The 16,558-nt window shown below is 39.2% G+C and overlaps 3 protein-coding genes across 3 annotated transcripts in view; 1 reads left to right on the top strand and 2 right to left on the bottom strand.

Moving 5' to 3' along the window:
• LOC110067329 (cilia- and flagella-associated protein 61-like) overlaps window positions 1-9,014 on the top strand; it is a 23,667-nt gene extending 14,653 nt beyond the window's left edge. Inside the window, exons 27-38 of the mRNA XM_089296796.1 lie at window positions 638-894; window positions 1,497-1,670; window positions 1,888-2,003; window positions 2,209-2,257; window positions 2,788-2,917; window positions 3,263-3,435; window positions 4,607-4,683; window positions 5,117-5,230; window positions 5,495-5,598; window positions 6,120-6,210; window positions 6,456-6,515; window positions 7,215-9,014. Of these exons, the coding sequence (XP_089152922.1) occupies window positions 638-894; window positions 1,497-1,670; window positions 1,888-2,003; window positions 2,209-2,257; window positions 2,788-2,917; window positions 3,263-3,435; window positions 4,607-4,683; window positions 5,117-5,230; window positions 5,495-5,598; window positions 6,120-6,210; window positions 6,456-6,515; window positions 7,215-7,355 (1,486 nt within the window). The 3' untranslated portion in view covers window positions 7,356-9,014. The remainder of the gene's footprint in view (window positions 1-637; window positions 895-1,496; window positions 1,671-1,887; window positions 2,004-2,208; window positions 2,258-2,787; window positions 2,918-3,262; window positions 3,436-4,606; window positions 4,684-5,116; window positions 5,231-5,494; window positions 5,599-6,119; window positions 6,211-6,455; window positions 6,516-7,214) is intronic.
• On the bottom strand, window positions 8,783-10,593 carry LOC149107345 (melanocyte-stimulating hormone receptor-like). Its single transcript, XM_089296797.1, has one exon. It carries the CDS (start codon window positions 10,173-10,175, stop codon window positions 9,165-9,167), a length of 1,011 nt encoding a protein of 336 aa, XP_089152923.1. The 5' UTR covers window positions 10,176-10,593; the 3' UTR covers window positions 8,783-9,164.
• A 2,096-nt stretch (window positions 10,594-12,689) lies between these two features.
• LOC110067317 (melanocyte-stimulating hormone receptor-like) lies at window positions 12,690-14,552 on the bottom strand. Its single transcript, XM_020774631.2, has one exon. It carries the CDS (start codon window positions 14,131-14,133, stop codon window positions 13,123-13,125), a length of 1,011 nt encoding a protein of 336 aa, XP_020630290.2. The 5' UTR covers window positions 14,134-14,552; the 3' UTR covers window positions 12,690-13,122.
• Window positions 14,553-16,558: the final 2,006 nt, after the last annotated feature.

Below are 16,558 nucleotides of genomic sequence, written 5' to 3'. Positions count from 1 at the left end.
ATGTGGTATCGTCACAATAACAAGTAGTCATTCAAAAAATATCAGTGGAATTCAACTGGTGATGTTCATTTTAAATGTGCTAAAATAAGTTCTTGGCATCAACGTTTTCGTTAGGACAACATCCAAGCCACTAAACCTTACACAATGCAGGTTTAATCTTAATTAAACGTTTTCAAGTTCACCGTTCGCAGATGATGTTCCCAACTTTTATATTTTTGCCTTGTTATTACCTCTTCAGCGCCCATTTCTTTAAAGTTTCCTGTAATTTAAAGTTACGTTTAGAGGTGTCTCATGGAGATGTAGTGCGTGTGGTTTAACTGTAGATATCTAAACCCCGAAAAACAAAATTCGCTTTGACTTATAGCTTTCGAAAGATGATTCGGCCGCTCGCATTTAGAGGTCGTGACAAATTCGACAATTCATTTTATTTTAACATTCTTGGAATAATGTGATAGCTAGCTTTAATTTGATAAAGTGGTTTAGGCATCTACAGGTTAAACCAGACGCGCTACATCGCATGGATTCGAGACACCTCTAAAGGTACATGGTAACCCTAAACTAAGGTAATTTATTTTATATCTACCGTATGAACATCATGTAACAGCCGTTCTCTGTAATCTTTGTTGACTCTATGCAGGACCAACCAAGTCATAAAGGTGACCGGGGGAGCCTTTGTTCCTTACGACTACCTCATCTTATGCACTGGGCAACAGTTTCAAATCCCAGTTCCAACTGGTGCTGATATCTCCACTCTGGTCACTACAAGTGAGGTGGTAATACCCAAAGTGCCACGGTACACGGGCCCTCTGCCCTCAGCAATCTTCACTATCACTACTGAACGGGACTGTGAGAACGCGTTGAACTATATCCGGGGGGACTTCCTTACAGGGTCAGGTAGGTTGAGGCTTGAATAGCTTTATTATTGTAACTTCTTTATTTAGTTACGGGAGAGGGTCTGGAGATTATTGGCAGGGGGATTGGGCTTACAGAAGTAGCCGTTTACAAGGCGGCTCTTTTCAGTGGAATAACCTATAGTACCTTTTCATTCTACGTGTAACAACAGAAAAAGGGGAGCAGTTGTTCAATTAGTTATTATTAATGTGCACCAATATTCTCAGCAGTAGACGACGACTAGTCTCTCGCTCGCTAAGTCCGTCGTGCGTCCGCTTGAGATCCTGCCAATAATTTTTTCGCGGTTTTCTTTCGCGTCAGGCACGACGGACTAAGCGAAAGAGGGACTACAGTTAGCCTACTTAGCAGCGAAAATATAAGCCAAATAGGGAAACTTAAAAAACTGTTAGGACACGTCGGGGCCCAAGAGAAAACAACTTAACATACCGTTTATTACCAGCTCGGAGTTTCACCACCTCTTTCAGGGCTGTTCATCGGGACAAATTCAAAGTACATGTAGAGGTCTAAAGAACCTGGTTGGTCAACATTCAGTGTACAACAGAACAAACCTTTTTAAAAATACATGTCAAACTCTTTTATTTCAGGTAATGCTCTCGTGTATGGGAACACTCTGGAAGCGTTCTCCATGGTGCAAACACTACTCGCTGTAGGAGTCCCTGGATCACGTGTTGTGCTCGTGCAGCCTCCAGTTTCGATACCAACCTGTTTTAACAACCCGTTTGTCGAGGACGCGGTAACCGCTGCACTGAAGGAATGCGGTACGTTTCGGCTAAGAATCCATTGCCTTTAACTTTAGTTATAGTAATTTAATGCTACATAAAACAATATTCTTCAGTTGATGGTTTTCCTTTTTTTGTGTGTTTAACTACCTGCTTGAGAACTTGTTGCTATTTGAAAAGGGAAGTTAGATAACGATTAAACTTGAGAATTAATATGAAGGGTTAATTGTTGGCTGGTTTGTCTTTCTCATCTTAGGTGTCGCGTGTCATGTCGGCTTCACACTCGCCCAATGGAATGACGGGAAGTTTAATGAGCCTCTGTCACGTGCTACATTTACATCAGAAAACAAACCACTGAGTGTGAACTGTGAGGTAAAGTTCTTTCTTTCTTCGTTCTTTTGTTACAATTGTATGGTCAATGTCACAAAATCCTTGTTGATTTGATTTCTTCTGCACTTGATTTTCACGGCTCGTATCTCTTCCGTCGAGTTGGTGCTTTTGTTCTCGCTTTTGAAAGCGTAACTGGAAGCAGTGCTAACTTTTGATTTTTCACGTGTTATTGTGTTTTTTTTTACAGGCGTTCTTTTGCTTTCAAGCCAAAAAGGTTGACTACGACGCGTTCAAAGGTACAGCTTGAATTTATTTTCGTAACCTTTCAGTTACTTACTGCAGAAGCGTATTGTTTTGCTTGTTTAGAAAGTTTTGCTTGGTAAAAGTAACAACAAGCAGACGTAGATGGTAATTATAAGGCCTTATAATCCATCAAATATTTTCGCTCGAGCGCGATTAGTCTAAACGCATCACGTGACTGAATATTCCCCAGCTAAAATTGGGGAATATCCGAGTGATATTCCCCAATTTTCAAAACCGCGCGTTGTGCGAAAAATGTTTGAAGGGTAATAAACACAGTAGCCTCCATTTGGCGCGGAAATATGCTCACACATTTGTCCTTTGACATCATCTGCTCCTCGAAGCTTACAGTTTTCCTCGAGCTACGCTCTCGGAAAACTGGTTGCCTCTCGGAACAGATAATGTCCGCGGACAAATATCCGAGCATATATTGCGCTAAATGGAAGCTATTGTTTATTTATGCGTCCCAAGCAACGGCAAGGACTGTAGCTGATGATCATGATGATTAATTTTTTTTTCCCACTAGCCATCAATGACAGCTGCCTAGTGTTTGATGGGAGACTAGTCATTGATGCAGACTTTCACACTAATGACTCTTGCATCAGAGCTGCTGGACCGCTAACCAAGTTCCAAAGAAGATACCATGCAGAATCTTGGCAAGTTTTTAATTATCATGACAATTATCATTAAATTATGACAAGATATCATGATTATGATTATGATTATCATTAGTACGTAATTGCAATAGCAACCGTTAAATTAGAGTGCGATCGAGTGCAATTGCTACTTTTCAAACTTAGCACGCCAACCTCCCCTTGTGTCTAGGTACTCCTTTCTTTTAGTAGGAGTATTTTTTCCTCCTTTGTATTGGAGGCCCACTTTACCTAATACCAATTTGTCGCATTGCACCGGCTTATCTGCTACTATTAGAAGTCTATCAAAGTGAAACAACTTATTAATATTTATTCTTGACTCTCTCTTTGCTTTTCTATGACTTTCAGGACTCATGGAAACTTCAACTCTAAAGAGGTTGGCGAGGAACTGGCCCAGTCTCTGTTGACCCTGTTTGACCCCACCCTCGACGGGATGCTTCTTGACACGGAGACATCGCAGGAGCAACAGCTTCTTATACCCATGTACACTAAACCAAAGACAGTCTGCACTGTACTACCAGGTAAACATTGAACAAAAGAGCGATGTCTAGTTACAGGGGTCTCATTAAGGGCCGGGCGTTGGGCAAACTGACCAGCTGTGAGGACGATTTGACAATCTGGGTTTGACCATCCAGAGGAACGTTTTCTAAAAAGAAGTTCAGTTCAAACTGTTTTACCCGCCTGCGAAAACCAGTTGCCCTCATACTGAAAACGTTAATGAAGCCCCTGAGCTGATTAATGTAGGAGCCATTTGGCAAGGCAGGGCACCTTTTCTGAGGTCTATGTTTGTCTGTTCGTGAGCCGGTACTTCCCAAAAACGAATAGCAGTAAACTGTGCACTACGACAATACAAGCAGTACGCCAAAACGCACAACACTGAAAACAGTGAGTGGAGACTATCCAAGCTTGTCTTGTCGCAATTTCCACAGATTGTTTCGCTGTTCTTACTCTCAATAATTGTCAGCAGATATCAAATGTTAGAGAAGTCTGTAATATTGTCCGCGCTCTCGGCGACTCTGTCGCCGGTTTGGCAGTTTGAAAACCCCAGATAATCGTACGAGGGGTCGTTGCACCCAACTCTTTCAAGTGATTGAGACAAGAACTATGTAAACTTGAGAATGTTTAGAATTGTATATGTGTTCTGCTACATTGGGAACAAAGTAGATTCATGATTTCTAACCAACTTTGAATGCTCTGATTCAGTTTTGGCCGGAATACTTATCCAGATTTTCGTGGACAGATGTGGCTTCGTGGCAATTCATTGTATGACGGAAAATTAACCAAATTAACCAATTGGAAACCAATATGCTGTGTTGATTCTAGTCAATACCGTGATTTATTGGAACGGTGATCGTGCCGTATCACTTCTCGATAATTATGTCACTGTGCTATGTTGAAACCGTATTAACCGGTAATACCAGTCTAACTGGTAACACCTGCTACAGGTGTTACCAGAATTTGAACCAATATAGAAAGTTTATTTATTTGTTTAGGCCTGTTTTCGAATAGTAGACGTTGCTAATCATTTCTCCCGCCAAGTCTTATGTCTGAAGCAGTGGCTTCATGAGACAGTTAATCGTACTATACCCTTTCAATATCCAGAACTGGTATCTTCGTAGCTTTATCGGAAACTGGATCGCTATGCTACTGAGGCAGATAATGTAATCAAAGATTTTCTGATATTTCTTGCAGGGGGATACAATTACTTACAAGTTGGTAAACCGAGTCTGAATATTCCGCTAGATGCTCACATGGTACAACCTGAATATGTAAGTACTCTGCAGTGCGTGATGTACCATGTATTTTTTAGGTAACGCAAGGGGCGTGACATTAGTTTGAACCCAGGAGTATTAGTAGTTCGTCTGGTGTGATCGTCTTGGTGAGGGGAGAACTGTTGCTGTTGACGGACGTTTCGGCAATCTGGGCGCAAATCATTTTCAGACTCTAACCTCTAGACCCTGAAGGTGACACAGGTTGTCGAAACGTTAGCCACCAACCACAGTTGTTTTCGGAACTACCCTCGCCCAGGCGAACACACTAGACAAACCGTAAGGGGCGTGGAGTACACAATCTAGAGATGCCTGAGACGTTGATTGAGAAACGTACGTTTCTATGAGCATCAACCGTTTTCGTTGGATTCCATTGGTTCAATGTTTTCCTATTCTACATAGAAAAACTGCTTTCTCTTGATTTTATCTATAGGGAAGGGAACTTGTAACAGGGAGCGCCCTTGAACCAGAACAGCAGCAGGGCTATTTCCGCCTGCACGTTAATCAGCACCATTCCATAGAGACGATCACGTGTTACACTCGCCAGGTACGCATTTTGAGCACGTGATCACAAGCGTGACTTCTTGAACATTTAAAGGCATTTTGTTCGCCCTTTAAACAATGGAAATCATGTTCTTGATTTTGTTTGTGTTTTCTTGTATAAATGGTCAAGTTCATTTTCAAATGGGTTGGGAAGGAAATGTTTTGATTTTAGAAACTTGTTGTGGCATTAAGTGTGTCATGCACCTAAAGTTCTCTTTTGTTGTCTTGGTCATTGAAGTGTTTTTTTTTTTTAATCTTTTACCCAAAGGTGCTTGATACAAGCAATCTTGTGTGCCTGTTTGGCCTTCATGAGCGATATCTAAACAACCTGCTCCAACGATTCGACGAAGGGCTTATAAATGATTTCTACAGGTAACTTAATTAGTAGTTTACAGAAAGGAGTAAAACTTGGTGTTGCACAAAATATTGTTCCGCAGTTGGTTAGTTGTTGTGTTTTGGTATGGACCCCGTTTTTTGCTTGCTTGGTCAGTCTATAACCCGTAAGCCTTCAACTAGTTGGAATTTTTAACAAGTTCTCAGTTCTGTTTACAGTATTTGTTTCTCGATTTGTGGTGTCTCCAATTAAGACAGCAGTGCTAAATACTTTTACACTTATTTATATTATTTCGTTTGCGTGATTTATTTCTCAATTTTTTGATGTGTTGATATTTTGGTCGCCTGATTGGGTTGTTGTTTGATTGACTGATTGATTGATTGAGTGATTGATTAACTGTTTTAGTATAGCTCAAGAAGACACAGTCACAGGATTATAAGTGTCATACTCCATGTGATGTGATACACCACGAAATTCTCACTATAAGCAGTAAACAAATGTCAGTCTATAAGTAGGGAGAATTGATATATTGAAATTCTGAGACGTGAATTCTTTGCAGTTTCTTCCGTGAGTCCTGGTGTCTTGCCGTGTTCCACGACAGATTTAAAGATTTCAGAGACGAAATCAGGGAACTTCTCGTCGCAAAACCTGTAAGTAGACACTTCAATTCCTAATGGGTTTATAAGATGTGGTACTGACCCCTAATCTATGTGTAAACATCAAGCAGTTATTGTTTTTTGACTGTCAGGGGAAAATATAATTAACACAAAGGGCGAGAGTAATCAGGCCCTTGGTTTTCACGACATTCTAAATTTATGTTGCACGAGAAACATTTAACGAGAAAAGACTTAACTCGGGGAGAGACACTAACCCAGCCTATTCCTCTACCCCTCAGTCAGCGGACGTCCCGTCCCTGGAGGAGAAAGTACGCAAAATGATAGACGAAGACTTGGTGGTGAGTACCTTCGATGCATTCTTGTTGATAAACGAGTTTTCTCCTGGCTTGCGTTCAGTGTTATTACTTTTTAATTGTCTTTCTATTAAGTAGAAGAAGAAACCCCTAGTCCTTTCAACTCTTCCTCTCCTTAAAGAAAATCTGAAACGACACCAGCACTATCTTCAATAGCCTTCATTTGAATGGTGTCACCTAAAAGTTTCACCCACAAACTGTGCAAATTTAGAACCACTTTAGGCGCAGTTAATAGCACCACATAAAGTGGGGTTTTATTGACACACTAAAGTTAACAACAATCTCTACAGCATAATAATCGGTCCCACCTGAAAGCACGAATGGTAAGGTTTCATCCACAGACTTAAAAGTTAGAACCACCTTGTACACATAATAAATAGTAAGTACTGCTTAATAGCTTTATTTGAATGGTCACCCACTAGGGTTTCATCCACAGACTTAGAAGTTAGAACCACCTTGCACAGCATAATAAACAGTACCACATGAAAGTACTGCTCAGTAGGTTTCATTTGAATGGTCTCACACTAAGGTTTCACCCACAGATGCATTAAGTGATTCAGTTATTAACCTTGGTAGTTAAATGGGTAAAAAAGTTTTCTCTTTACAAGAGTTTGAAAGAAGTTTGATTTCTAACCAGGTCTTAGAGAGGGTCGGTTTTTAACGCATTTTTCTTTTAAATTTTAGTTATCCAAAGACCAGCGCCGTGTCCTCACGGACTCTTATGTAGCGTCAACTGCAAAGAAAACAATCGAGCAAAGATTGCTGGGATTCCTCAGTTACAATTCCAATCACTTACCCATGTATGCCAAACCTGGCATGGTGTGATGTCTTACGTGACGTCAGATTTCCTTTTGTGTATATAGGTGTCATGACATATCTGTACTTTTTTGTGACGCCATTGTTATGCAAGACTGTTGTGACAGAGAGCATGGCAGACTTGAGAAACTTGCCATGTTTTGTGTAAATATTGATAATGATTTGTTTTTTTAGTGTTATCAGTTTAAAGGGAATTGATCTGGAAAACTGTTCTATCGGGATTTAGCTATGTAATATTTATAAGTATTTGGGTGTTCCTAACTTTACTGTACAACCTGACAAAATGTCAAAATTGTATCACTGTGAACGCACGATGTTTGCGTCACTTTTGTTGGTTTGTTACGAATGGTAAGTTGACTTATGAATAGCTGCGAAAAAATATCACTTCCTTGAGACCTCCATAAAGAGGTGCTTAAGACCTTGTTTGAAATTGCCCGTTACTGTTCCTGAAGTTTATATTTTATGAAATGGGATTACTCCAAATCTTCAATATTGTACTACTGCTTGCTAGTGGGGTTGATGAAGTGAGGGGTTGATCCACATCTCCAGGGACATACAATTACTTGCAAGTGGGGTTTGTGCTGAGGTGATGTCGCTTTCTGGGGTAATTCAGAAAAAAAATCTTTCGTTCAGTACATATTGTCAGTGATCCAGATCTCCAGTAACATACCACTGCTTGCTAGCGGGTTTTTGCGTTGGGTTGATGCACTTTTATGGCTATGAATTATTTTCTTTAAGTGCAAATTTCCTTTCCTTCCATGGTGCTGGCGAAATCGACTTTCCTTGCACGTTTTTTTAAGCGCTTTGATAATAATCGGTTAATTACGTGCGTGTCGTTACAGACAAAAGTAGTATCTAAGGGTGCTTTTCTTTGGGAAAATCTACGTTTAATCCCAAAACGGATTTTACGTTTCTTTACTAAACAGATTAATTCGAGATCACTCGATACATGGTGCATCAAAGGAACCGAGGAATCTTCGCCCAGAGTGGATTATTCAGTTCCTTTGATGCACCATGATCTGAATGATCTTGGAATAATATATTTAGTAAAGAAATGCAAAATCGATTTTGGATGTAAGAATCCAATCGTGGATTTTCCCAAAAAACGCACCCTAAAACTGTGGTCGCAAAGTACTGCTCAAATGCAATGTCGGTTAAAGAAAATACTGGAAACATGTGTTCTTTAACCCACTTTTTGCCATTTGTAAATACAGCTATAATGAAAAAATCATTACATTTTGCGTTGTTTACACTTTGCAAATGAGTGAAAATGTGGTCATCGCATGTGTAATTGCAATTTAAGCAATTGCAAACTACATGTAAGCCAGAAAAATGGAAAAAAAAAATTCAGCGCTTCAGCGGGTTTTGAACTCGTAGCCTGTGCTGTTGAGCTGCAGCGCTCTATCAATTGAGTTATGAAGACGGGCTGACCAATATGTAGAGGACAGGCTAGAAAATTTATTACATTTTGCGTTGAAAAGTTATTACATTTTTGGTAAACACTTAATTACTTTTTGCGTCAATTTCATTGCATTTTGCGTTAATGTTACGTTTTGCGTTAATATTACATTTTGCGTTGGCCCCTATTACATTTTGCAGCATACCAGCTGCGATTTTGAAAACTGCAAAGAAACAACTGTGGACCGTCAATAAAACTGTTAAAAGTTCCATTCGTCTCTTCATGCTACATTAAAGAGGCTTAATCAGCCAATGTTAGGCAACTTCAGCCCTTACCAACTGATCATAAGTTACCGAAATATCGCAATAACGGTGTAGAAGAGCACAAACACCAACTTTCTTTTGACATCACCGTCAGGGTTATTTTATTTCTAGCTCTACCGTGACCTCGGTCTCTACAGCTATCTTCAGATGGAAGAGATTCCTGACGGTTTGCTTGGCGGCTTCTCGAAAGTCAGTCACGCGCCAAAAGTAAATCAAAGGATTGGCTGCAGAGTTTCCAAAAACGAACAGAACTGCCAGGGAATGAGCTGCCGATGTTCTCATGTCTTCCTTCTCTTGCGAAGCGCTTATTGCTGAGGTGATGATGAAGGGGAAGTAACTTAGAACAAATGCGCTAATGAGAATGATCATTGTATTAGTCGTGCGTCGATATCGGCTCAGAAATTGATGAGTTTGTTGCTGCGAGCTCTGAATTTGTTTGCTGTGCCTTTTAACAGTTTTGTAAATGGCAACATAGCACCAGGCGACGGCTGTTGATATAAGACAGCAAAAAGCAATAAGTATGAGAGAGACAACTTTGTCTTTTGCCCAAAACCACAGCAGTGTTATCCATGTCACCCATATGGCCCAGTAAATAAGCGCCGTGATCAAAACGCGGGTGGTGGTTATCAACTCGGCATATCGAAGGTGCAAACGAAGGGCGAGATATCGCTCAAAACTAATGGCTGAAAGCGTCAGGAATGAAATCCCATTAAACATCCAGGCCGTGTAGAAATGAATGAACACTGCCAAGCAGTAAATGTCCATATTTCCAAGAAGAAGTGAAATTTCTGCTACCAGGAACGAAGGTTCCGATGTCAGCCCAACGAAAAAGTCAGAAACTGCCAACGAGCAAAGTAAAACATTTCTCGGTTTGTGAAGAGCCGGTGTCCTCCAAATTGCGATGATCACCACCGTATTGAAAAGCAATGTTATTAAGCACACGATGGAGCCAAAAACGCAAGCCCATATTGACGATATTACGTAGAATTTTGGTAAATTTTCCCTGGCTTCCATATCCAAGAACGGTTGCAGAGTTTGGCAGATGGAATATCTGGTCGCTGTGTAGTTTTGCGAGGCGACGCTCCAAAAAGCTGTTGAGTTCGCCATAATTACGTTATAACAAACCGTGAATCCATTTTACACAACGTTGATTTGTATTCTCGCCTTTGAATAAATTTGGATAGGTTTTAACAAACCCCTGCCTGCTGGGGATTGACAATTTCCTTGCTCTTCATGCAAAGTACGTTTAAAACATCATCGTGAGTGTCTCTTGTATTTGTTTGGCACGTAAATATGCGTTGATGAGGTTTTTAGTGTGCTTGAAAAGGTACGATAGTCCTTAAACTATTCATTTCAGATCTGTTAACTGTCGTCTGCATGTCTGAGTTTCGCGCGAGCTAGTGTCGTTTAATTACATATTTAATACTGTGCTCTCAAAATTAAAATATACAGGGGACTAATAACGACGTTAACTTTCCTTTTTATTTATTTTTTTGGTCGAGTTTGAAATTAAATACGATAAGTTTTTTTTTTCAAAATCCTTCGATCAATATTGTATATTTTTCGGCAAATTTGCAGCTTATGACTGAGAGAGTGAAATACATGCTTCCCGATCTGCTGGTAGATATTGTACTATGTATTTTGCTGCCCATGTAAGTAAAAGCTTCGGAAGTGAAAATAACTAAATAATAAATAAAAATATCGCTTTTAACAGCTGCTCGGGCAGACATGCACATAAAATCGACAATCGTTAACAACTAAGCAATCAAACAGGAAAAGGTCAATTGTCCCGACCTTTTCTACGCTTGAGGTTTCGAAAGCCCAGTGAGGTCTCGGGACAGTGTAGTCTTGAACTAAACTGCCGGAATAAACGATGACCAGTGCAAATAGCGTTTAGTAGCTACCGTTGCTCGCGGTTATTCGGTGAAATGACTTTGCGGATGGTCATTGAATTTTTTAAGAATTGTGCTGGAAAATATATTCGCAACTTTAACTGAGGGCTTTCAGTAATAATTAAAACGAAAGATCTTTTTTGTGGTACTTTGAAGCGAGTGGGGAAGAAGAAATTCTACACCAGCGAGAGCTTTCTAGCACGTCTGCGTTATTCGAGTATCACCACAGCTTTTCCTAGTTCTCCAAAGCGAGGCTGATGAGTGTTGCTGGAACAAGAAACACGGAAAATGTCTTCATTTTCTGACTAGAAACCCAGTTTTATTAGAGCCATTTATCACGGACGCTTTCTATGCGAATTGTTGCTAAAAACAAAAACAAAAATGACATTAATGTTGAGCCCTGTAAGCATCTTCTGGAGCGAACGTGTTTCAAAGTTCTGTTTCCTATAGTTGGGGCTAGAAACAAACAGTATAAATTTATGAGTAATATGAGCAATTAAAATTTTATAGAAAGAAGTTCCCATTGACGTTGTAAATGGAGCAAATACCAGAATGTATATACAACTGACAAAATTCATCATTCTGATTGGCTGAGAGCTTGCAAAGTTATCGTCAATTTTTAATTATAAAATTAATGAGTAATCGTATAAATGCCCGAGCAATTAAGGATATGCAGTACTTGTGATCTATCTATCTATCTATCTATCTATCTATCTATCTATCTATATATATATATATATTTTTTTTTTTTTCAAATTGCAATTTTGAGAGAATTTCAAGTACCATTCATCGTTTAAATCCTTAACTGCACTCGCATTCATGTGATTACCTTTACTAATTTGAAAACAGAATCCTTTTTTTGGGTGTGTTATATTTTTTACAATGGGTATAAGGGGTATAAGCGGTATTAGGGATATAAGGGGTATTAAGGGTATAAAGGGTATAAGGGGTATTAGGGGTACAAGGTGTATAGGGGGTATTAGGGGTCTAAGGGGTATTAGGGGTATAAGGGGTATGGTGGGTATAAGGAGTACAAGGGGTACAAGGAGTGTTAGGGGTATAAGGGGTATGATGGGTATAAGGGATATAAGGGGTATAAGGGTATTAGGAGTATAAAGGCCTAGGGTATAAGAGATATAAGGAGAATTAGGGGTATTAGGAGTGTAATGGGTAGAAGGGGTATAAGGCGTTGGTGAGGTACTTTTATGGCTATTGAATACTTTTTTTAAGTGCATTTTTCCTTTCCTTCCATGATGCTGGCGAAATCGACTTTTCCTACACCGAAGAATCCTTGCCCAGAGTGGATTCTTCGGTTCCTTTGACGCACCTTGATCCGAGTGATCTTGGATTAATCTATTCAGTAGAGAAATGCAAAATCCGTTTTTAGATTTTAAGGAAATCCCAAAGAAACACATCCTTAAAACTTTGGTCGCAAAATACTGCTCAAATGTAATGTCGGTTAAAAAAGAAATACTCGAAACCCATGTTCTTTAACCCACTTTTTGTCATATATAATAGCTATAATCAAAAAGTTATTACTTTTGCGTTATTTACATTTTGCAAATGCGTAAAAATGTGGCCATCGCATATGTAATCGCAATTTGAGCAATTGCAAACTACATGTAAGGTCATGTAAGCCAGAAAAAAATTCAGCGTTTCAGCGGGTTTCGAACTCGTGCTCTGTGCTTCAGAGCTGCAGTGCTCTGTTAAGACCCATACATAGGGCGTAGGCCAGCACATTTATTATTTTGCTTTGACAATGTATTACATTTTGCGTCAATTTTAGTACATTTTGCGTCAATTTCATTACATGTTGTGTCAAGCTTATTAAATTTTGCGTCAATGTTGCGTTATTACAAGTTCCGTCAATATTATTACATTTTGCCTTAATACTACACTTTGCTTTGGCCGCTATCACATTACGCAGCGTGACAGTTGCGATCTTGAGAAGAAACAACTGGATCATATATTCTACCAAAGAAGAAAAGAAACTTTTAAAAGTTCCATTCGTCTCTTCATGCAACATTAAAGAGGCTTAATCAGCCAGTGTTAGGCAATTTCAGCCCATTTCAACTGGTCATAAAAGTTGCCGAAACATCACATTAACGGCTTAACGGTAGAAGAGCATAAAAACTAACTTTGATGTAACTTCAACGTCACAGTTATTTCATTTCCAGCTCTACCGTGACGTCGGCTTCTACAGCTATCTTCAGATGGAAGAGATTCCTCACAGCTTGTTTGGCTGCTTCACGAAGATCAGTAACGCGCCAAAAATAAATCAAAGGATTGGCTGCAGAGTTTCCAAAAATGAACAGAACTGCCAGGGAATGAGCTGCCGATGTTCTCATGTCTTCCTTCTCTTGCGAAGCACTTATTGCTGAGGTGATGATGAAGGGGAAGTAACTTAGGACAAATGCGCTAATGAGAATGATCATTGTATTAGTCGTGCGTCGATATCGGCTCAGAAATTGATGAGTTTGTTGCTGCGAGCTCTGAATTTGTTTGCTGTGCCTTTTAACAGTTTTGTAAATGGCAACATAGCACCAGGCGACGGCTGTTGATATAAGACAGCAAAAAGCAATAAGTATGAGCGAGACAACTTTGTCTTTTGCCCAAAACCACAGTAGTGTTATCCATGTCACCCATATGGCCCAGTAAATAAGCGCCGTGATCAAAACGCGGGTGGTGGTTATCAACTCGGCATATCGAAGGTGCAAACGAAGAGCGAGATATCGCTCAAAACTAATGGCTGAAAGCGTCAGGAAAGAAATTCCATTAAACATCCAGGCCGTGTAGAAATGAATGAACACTGCCAAGCAGTAAATGTCCATATTTCCAAGAAGAAGTGAAATTTCTGCTGCCAGGAACGAAGGTTCCGATGTCAGCCCAACGAAAAAGTCAGAAACCGCCAACGAGCAAAGTAAAACATTTCTCGGTTGGTGAAGAGCCGGTGTCCTCCAAATTGCGATGATCACCACCGTATTAAAAAGCAATGTTATTAAGCACACGATGGAGCCAAAAACGCAAGCCCATGTTGACGATATTACGTAGAATTTTGGTAAATTTTCCCTGGCTTCCATATCCAAGAACGGTTGCAGAGTTTGGCAGACGGAATGTCTGATCGCTGTATAGTTTTGCGGGGCGACGCTCAAAAAAGCTGTTGAGTTCGCCATAATTACGTTATAACAAACCGTGAATCCATTTTACATAACGCTGTATTCTCACCTTTGAATAAATTTGGAAAGGTTTTAGCAAACACCTGCCTTTTTGAGGATTGACAATTTCCTTGCTCTTAATGCAAAATCATTTTAAAAAAAACATAGAATCGCTCATCAGTCTCTGTTGTATCTCTTTCGGATGTAAAGTATGGGTCGATGAGGCTTTTAGTGCGCTTGAAAAAGTACGATAGTCCTTAAAATATCCATTTTAACTCTGTTGACCTTCGTTTGCGTGTCTATCACACGAACTAGAGTCTTGTAATTAAATATTTAATAATTCGTTCGTTGTATTAAAATGCACAGGGGACTAATAACGACGTTTACTTTCCTCTTTTTTGGTCGAGTTTGAAATTAAATGCGAGAAATTTTTCATATTCCTTCGATCAATATCCATTGTATATTTCAGCGAATTTACAGCTTATGACCGAAGAGGGTACAATACGTTCTTTCTCTAGTGGCTAATATTGAACTCTGTATTTTGCTGCCCACGAACATGTAGGTAAAAGCTTTGCAACTAACAAACAAATTGATTATCGTGAACAGCTGCTCGTGAAGACGTGCACATAAAATAGACAAGTTGATCGTTAACAACTAAGCAATCACAAAGGAAAAGGTCAATCGTCCTGTCTGTTTTTTTTGAGTTTTCGAAAGTCCTTGGGAGCCTCAGGACATTTTAGTCTCGAGCTTAACTACAGGAACTAAAGGATGATATTTCACACGTCGTGTAGTATAAACACAGTAGAAATAGCTTTTAGTGGATACGGTTGCTTGTGGTTATTCTGTGCAATGGCATCGCGGTTAATTTGTGTTTGTTTAATTGTGAAGAATAGCGCGGAAAAATATATTCGCAACGTTAATTAATACATAGAAAGAACGATCTTTGTCTACTATTTGTATTCTATTCATGGTTCTCTGAAAAGGCGAGCGGTGAACCAGAAATTCTATATAAGAAAGAGCTGTTTATAGCATGTCTGTATTATTCGACTATTACCACAGCTTTTTGCAGTTCTCCAAAGCAAGGCTCGTGAGTGTATCCTGCAACAAGAACTGAAAACGAAAAATGTTTTACTAGTAATTTTTACTAGAAACGCAGTGTTAATTAAGCCAATTATCACAGAGGCTTTTTATGCGATTTGGTGCCAAAAACAAAATAACAATGAAATTAACATAGAGCCCTAGAGGCATCTTTTGGAGCGAACGTGTTTCAAAGTTTCGTTTGCTATATTTAGGTCCAGGAAAAAATAGTAGCTTTAAAATGATAATGAGAGCAATTATTATATATTATTCTATTATTATTATACCAGTGATACCAGTTGTTAGCCAGTTTGGGCTCATTATTATTATTATTATTATTATTATTATTATTATTATTATTATTGTTGAAAGTTTAAATAAATGCATAATGACGCTAAAATTTAAAAAAAAAAGTTATTATTATTGTTATCATTATTTTTATTATTATAGTGGAATGTGTGAAGATTTGTAAATAGGTTTTCTGAGGAGATTTCAATAAAGTTTCTTTAATTAATTATTAAAAAAATTATTATTATTATTAAATTTTTAAAGAGGGAACGCCCATTGACGTTAAAAGGGGGAGTAATGACGGAATTTATACAGGACTGACACAATTCATCCTTCTGATCGGCTGAGAGCTGGCAAAGTTATCGTCAATTTTGAATTATAAAATTAATGAGTTATCGTATGAATACTCGAGCAAATAAAGAGGTGCACTACTTGAGATGTTTGAAAATTCTTTCAAATTACAATTTTGAGAAAATTTTCAAATATCACTCGCAGTAGAACTCCTCAATTGCAGGTAAAAACTGGATGTTTTTATGTACAAAGACGTTCTCCTGAATACTTGTGGAAGTGCTCCGTCGGATAGCACTTGATGCTTCTGCCAATGAACCCTGCGGTATTCATTTCTGCCAATGCTAGGTGAAGAGCGACTTGGCGGTCGGGTTTGCTTAGATTGATGAAATCTGTGAGTGCCAAGGAAGCGTCGTGAGACTGCTCGAAAATCGAACGCCGGTAAGATTGTTTTATCCTTTGGAATCTTGCTGGCCAAATTCAATAGCCTTCTTTTTATTTTCTGGTGTTCTCAGGATTTACGTCTCAGAAACACTGGCGAAACGCGAGTTTACGCGGGCCATCTTGTTTTTGCTTGGCCGATATTACGCATTACAGTAGAACCTCGATTTAACGAAGTCGCTGGGGACCGGCCAAATGTGTTCGTTAAATCGAGGGTTCGTTGTATCGAAAACCTCGATATAACGAATACACCGATTCCAGAAAAAAACCGGAAGTTGCACGGAAACGAGGCTTAATAGCCCTCGCGGTAAATTCGAAACAACAGGGAACTTAAGCACGCACGTTTTTG

This window comes from Orbicella faveolata, unplaced genomic scaffold (genome assembly GCF_042242905.1).
Source record: "Orbicella faveolata isolate gen_17 unplaced genomic scaffold, um_ofav_v1 contig_27, whole genome shotgun sequence".
NCBI classification, from domain to species: domain Eukaryota; kingdom Metazoa; phylum Cnidaria; class Anthozoa; order Scleractinia; family Merulinidae; genus Orbicella; species Orbicella faveolata.
This window is presented reverse-complemented; position numbering and strand designations above follow the sequence as displayed.

Bases quoted from the DNA above. Each gene is read 5' to 3' on its own strand.
- LOC149107345 (XM_089296797.1), bottom strand. From the start codon at position 10,175: ATGGCGAACTCAACAGCTTTTTGGAGCGTCGCCTCGCAAAACTACACA.
- LOC110067317 (XM_020774631.2), bottom strand. From the start codon at position 14,133: ATGGCGAACTCAACAGCTTTTTTGAGCGTCGCCCCGCAAAACTATACA.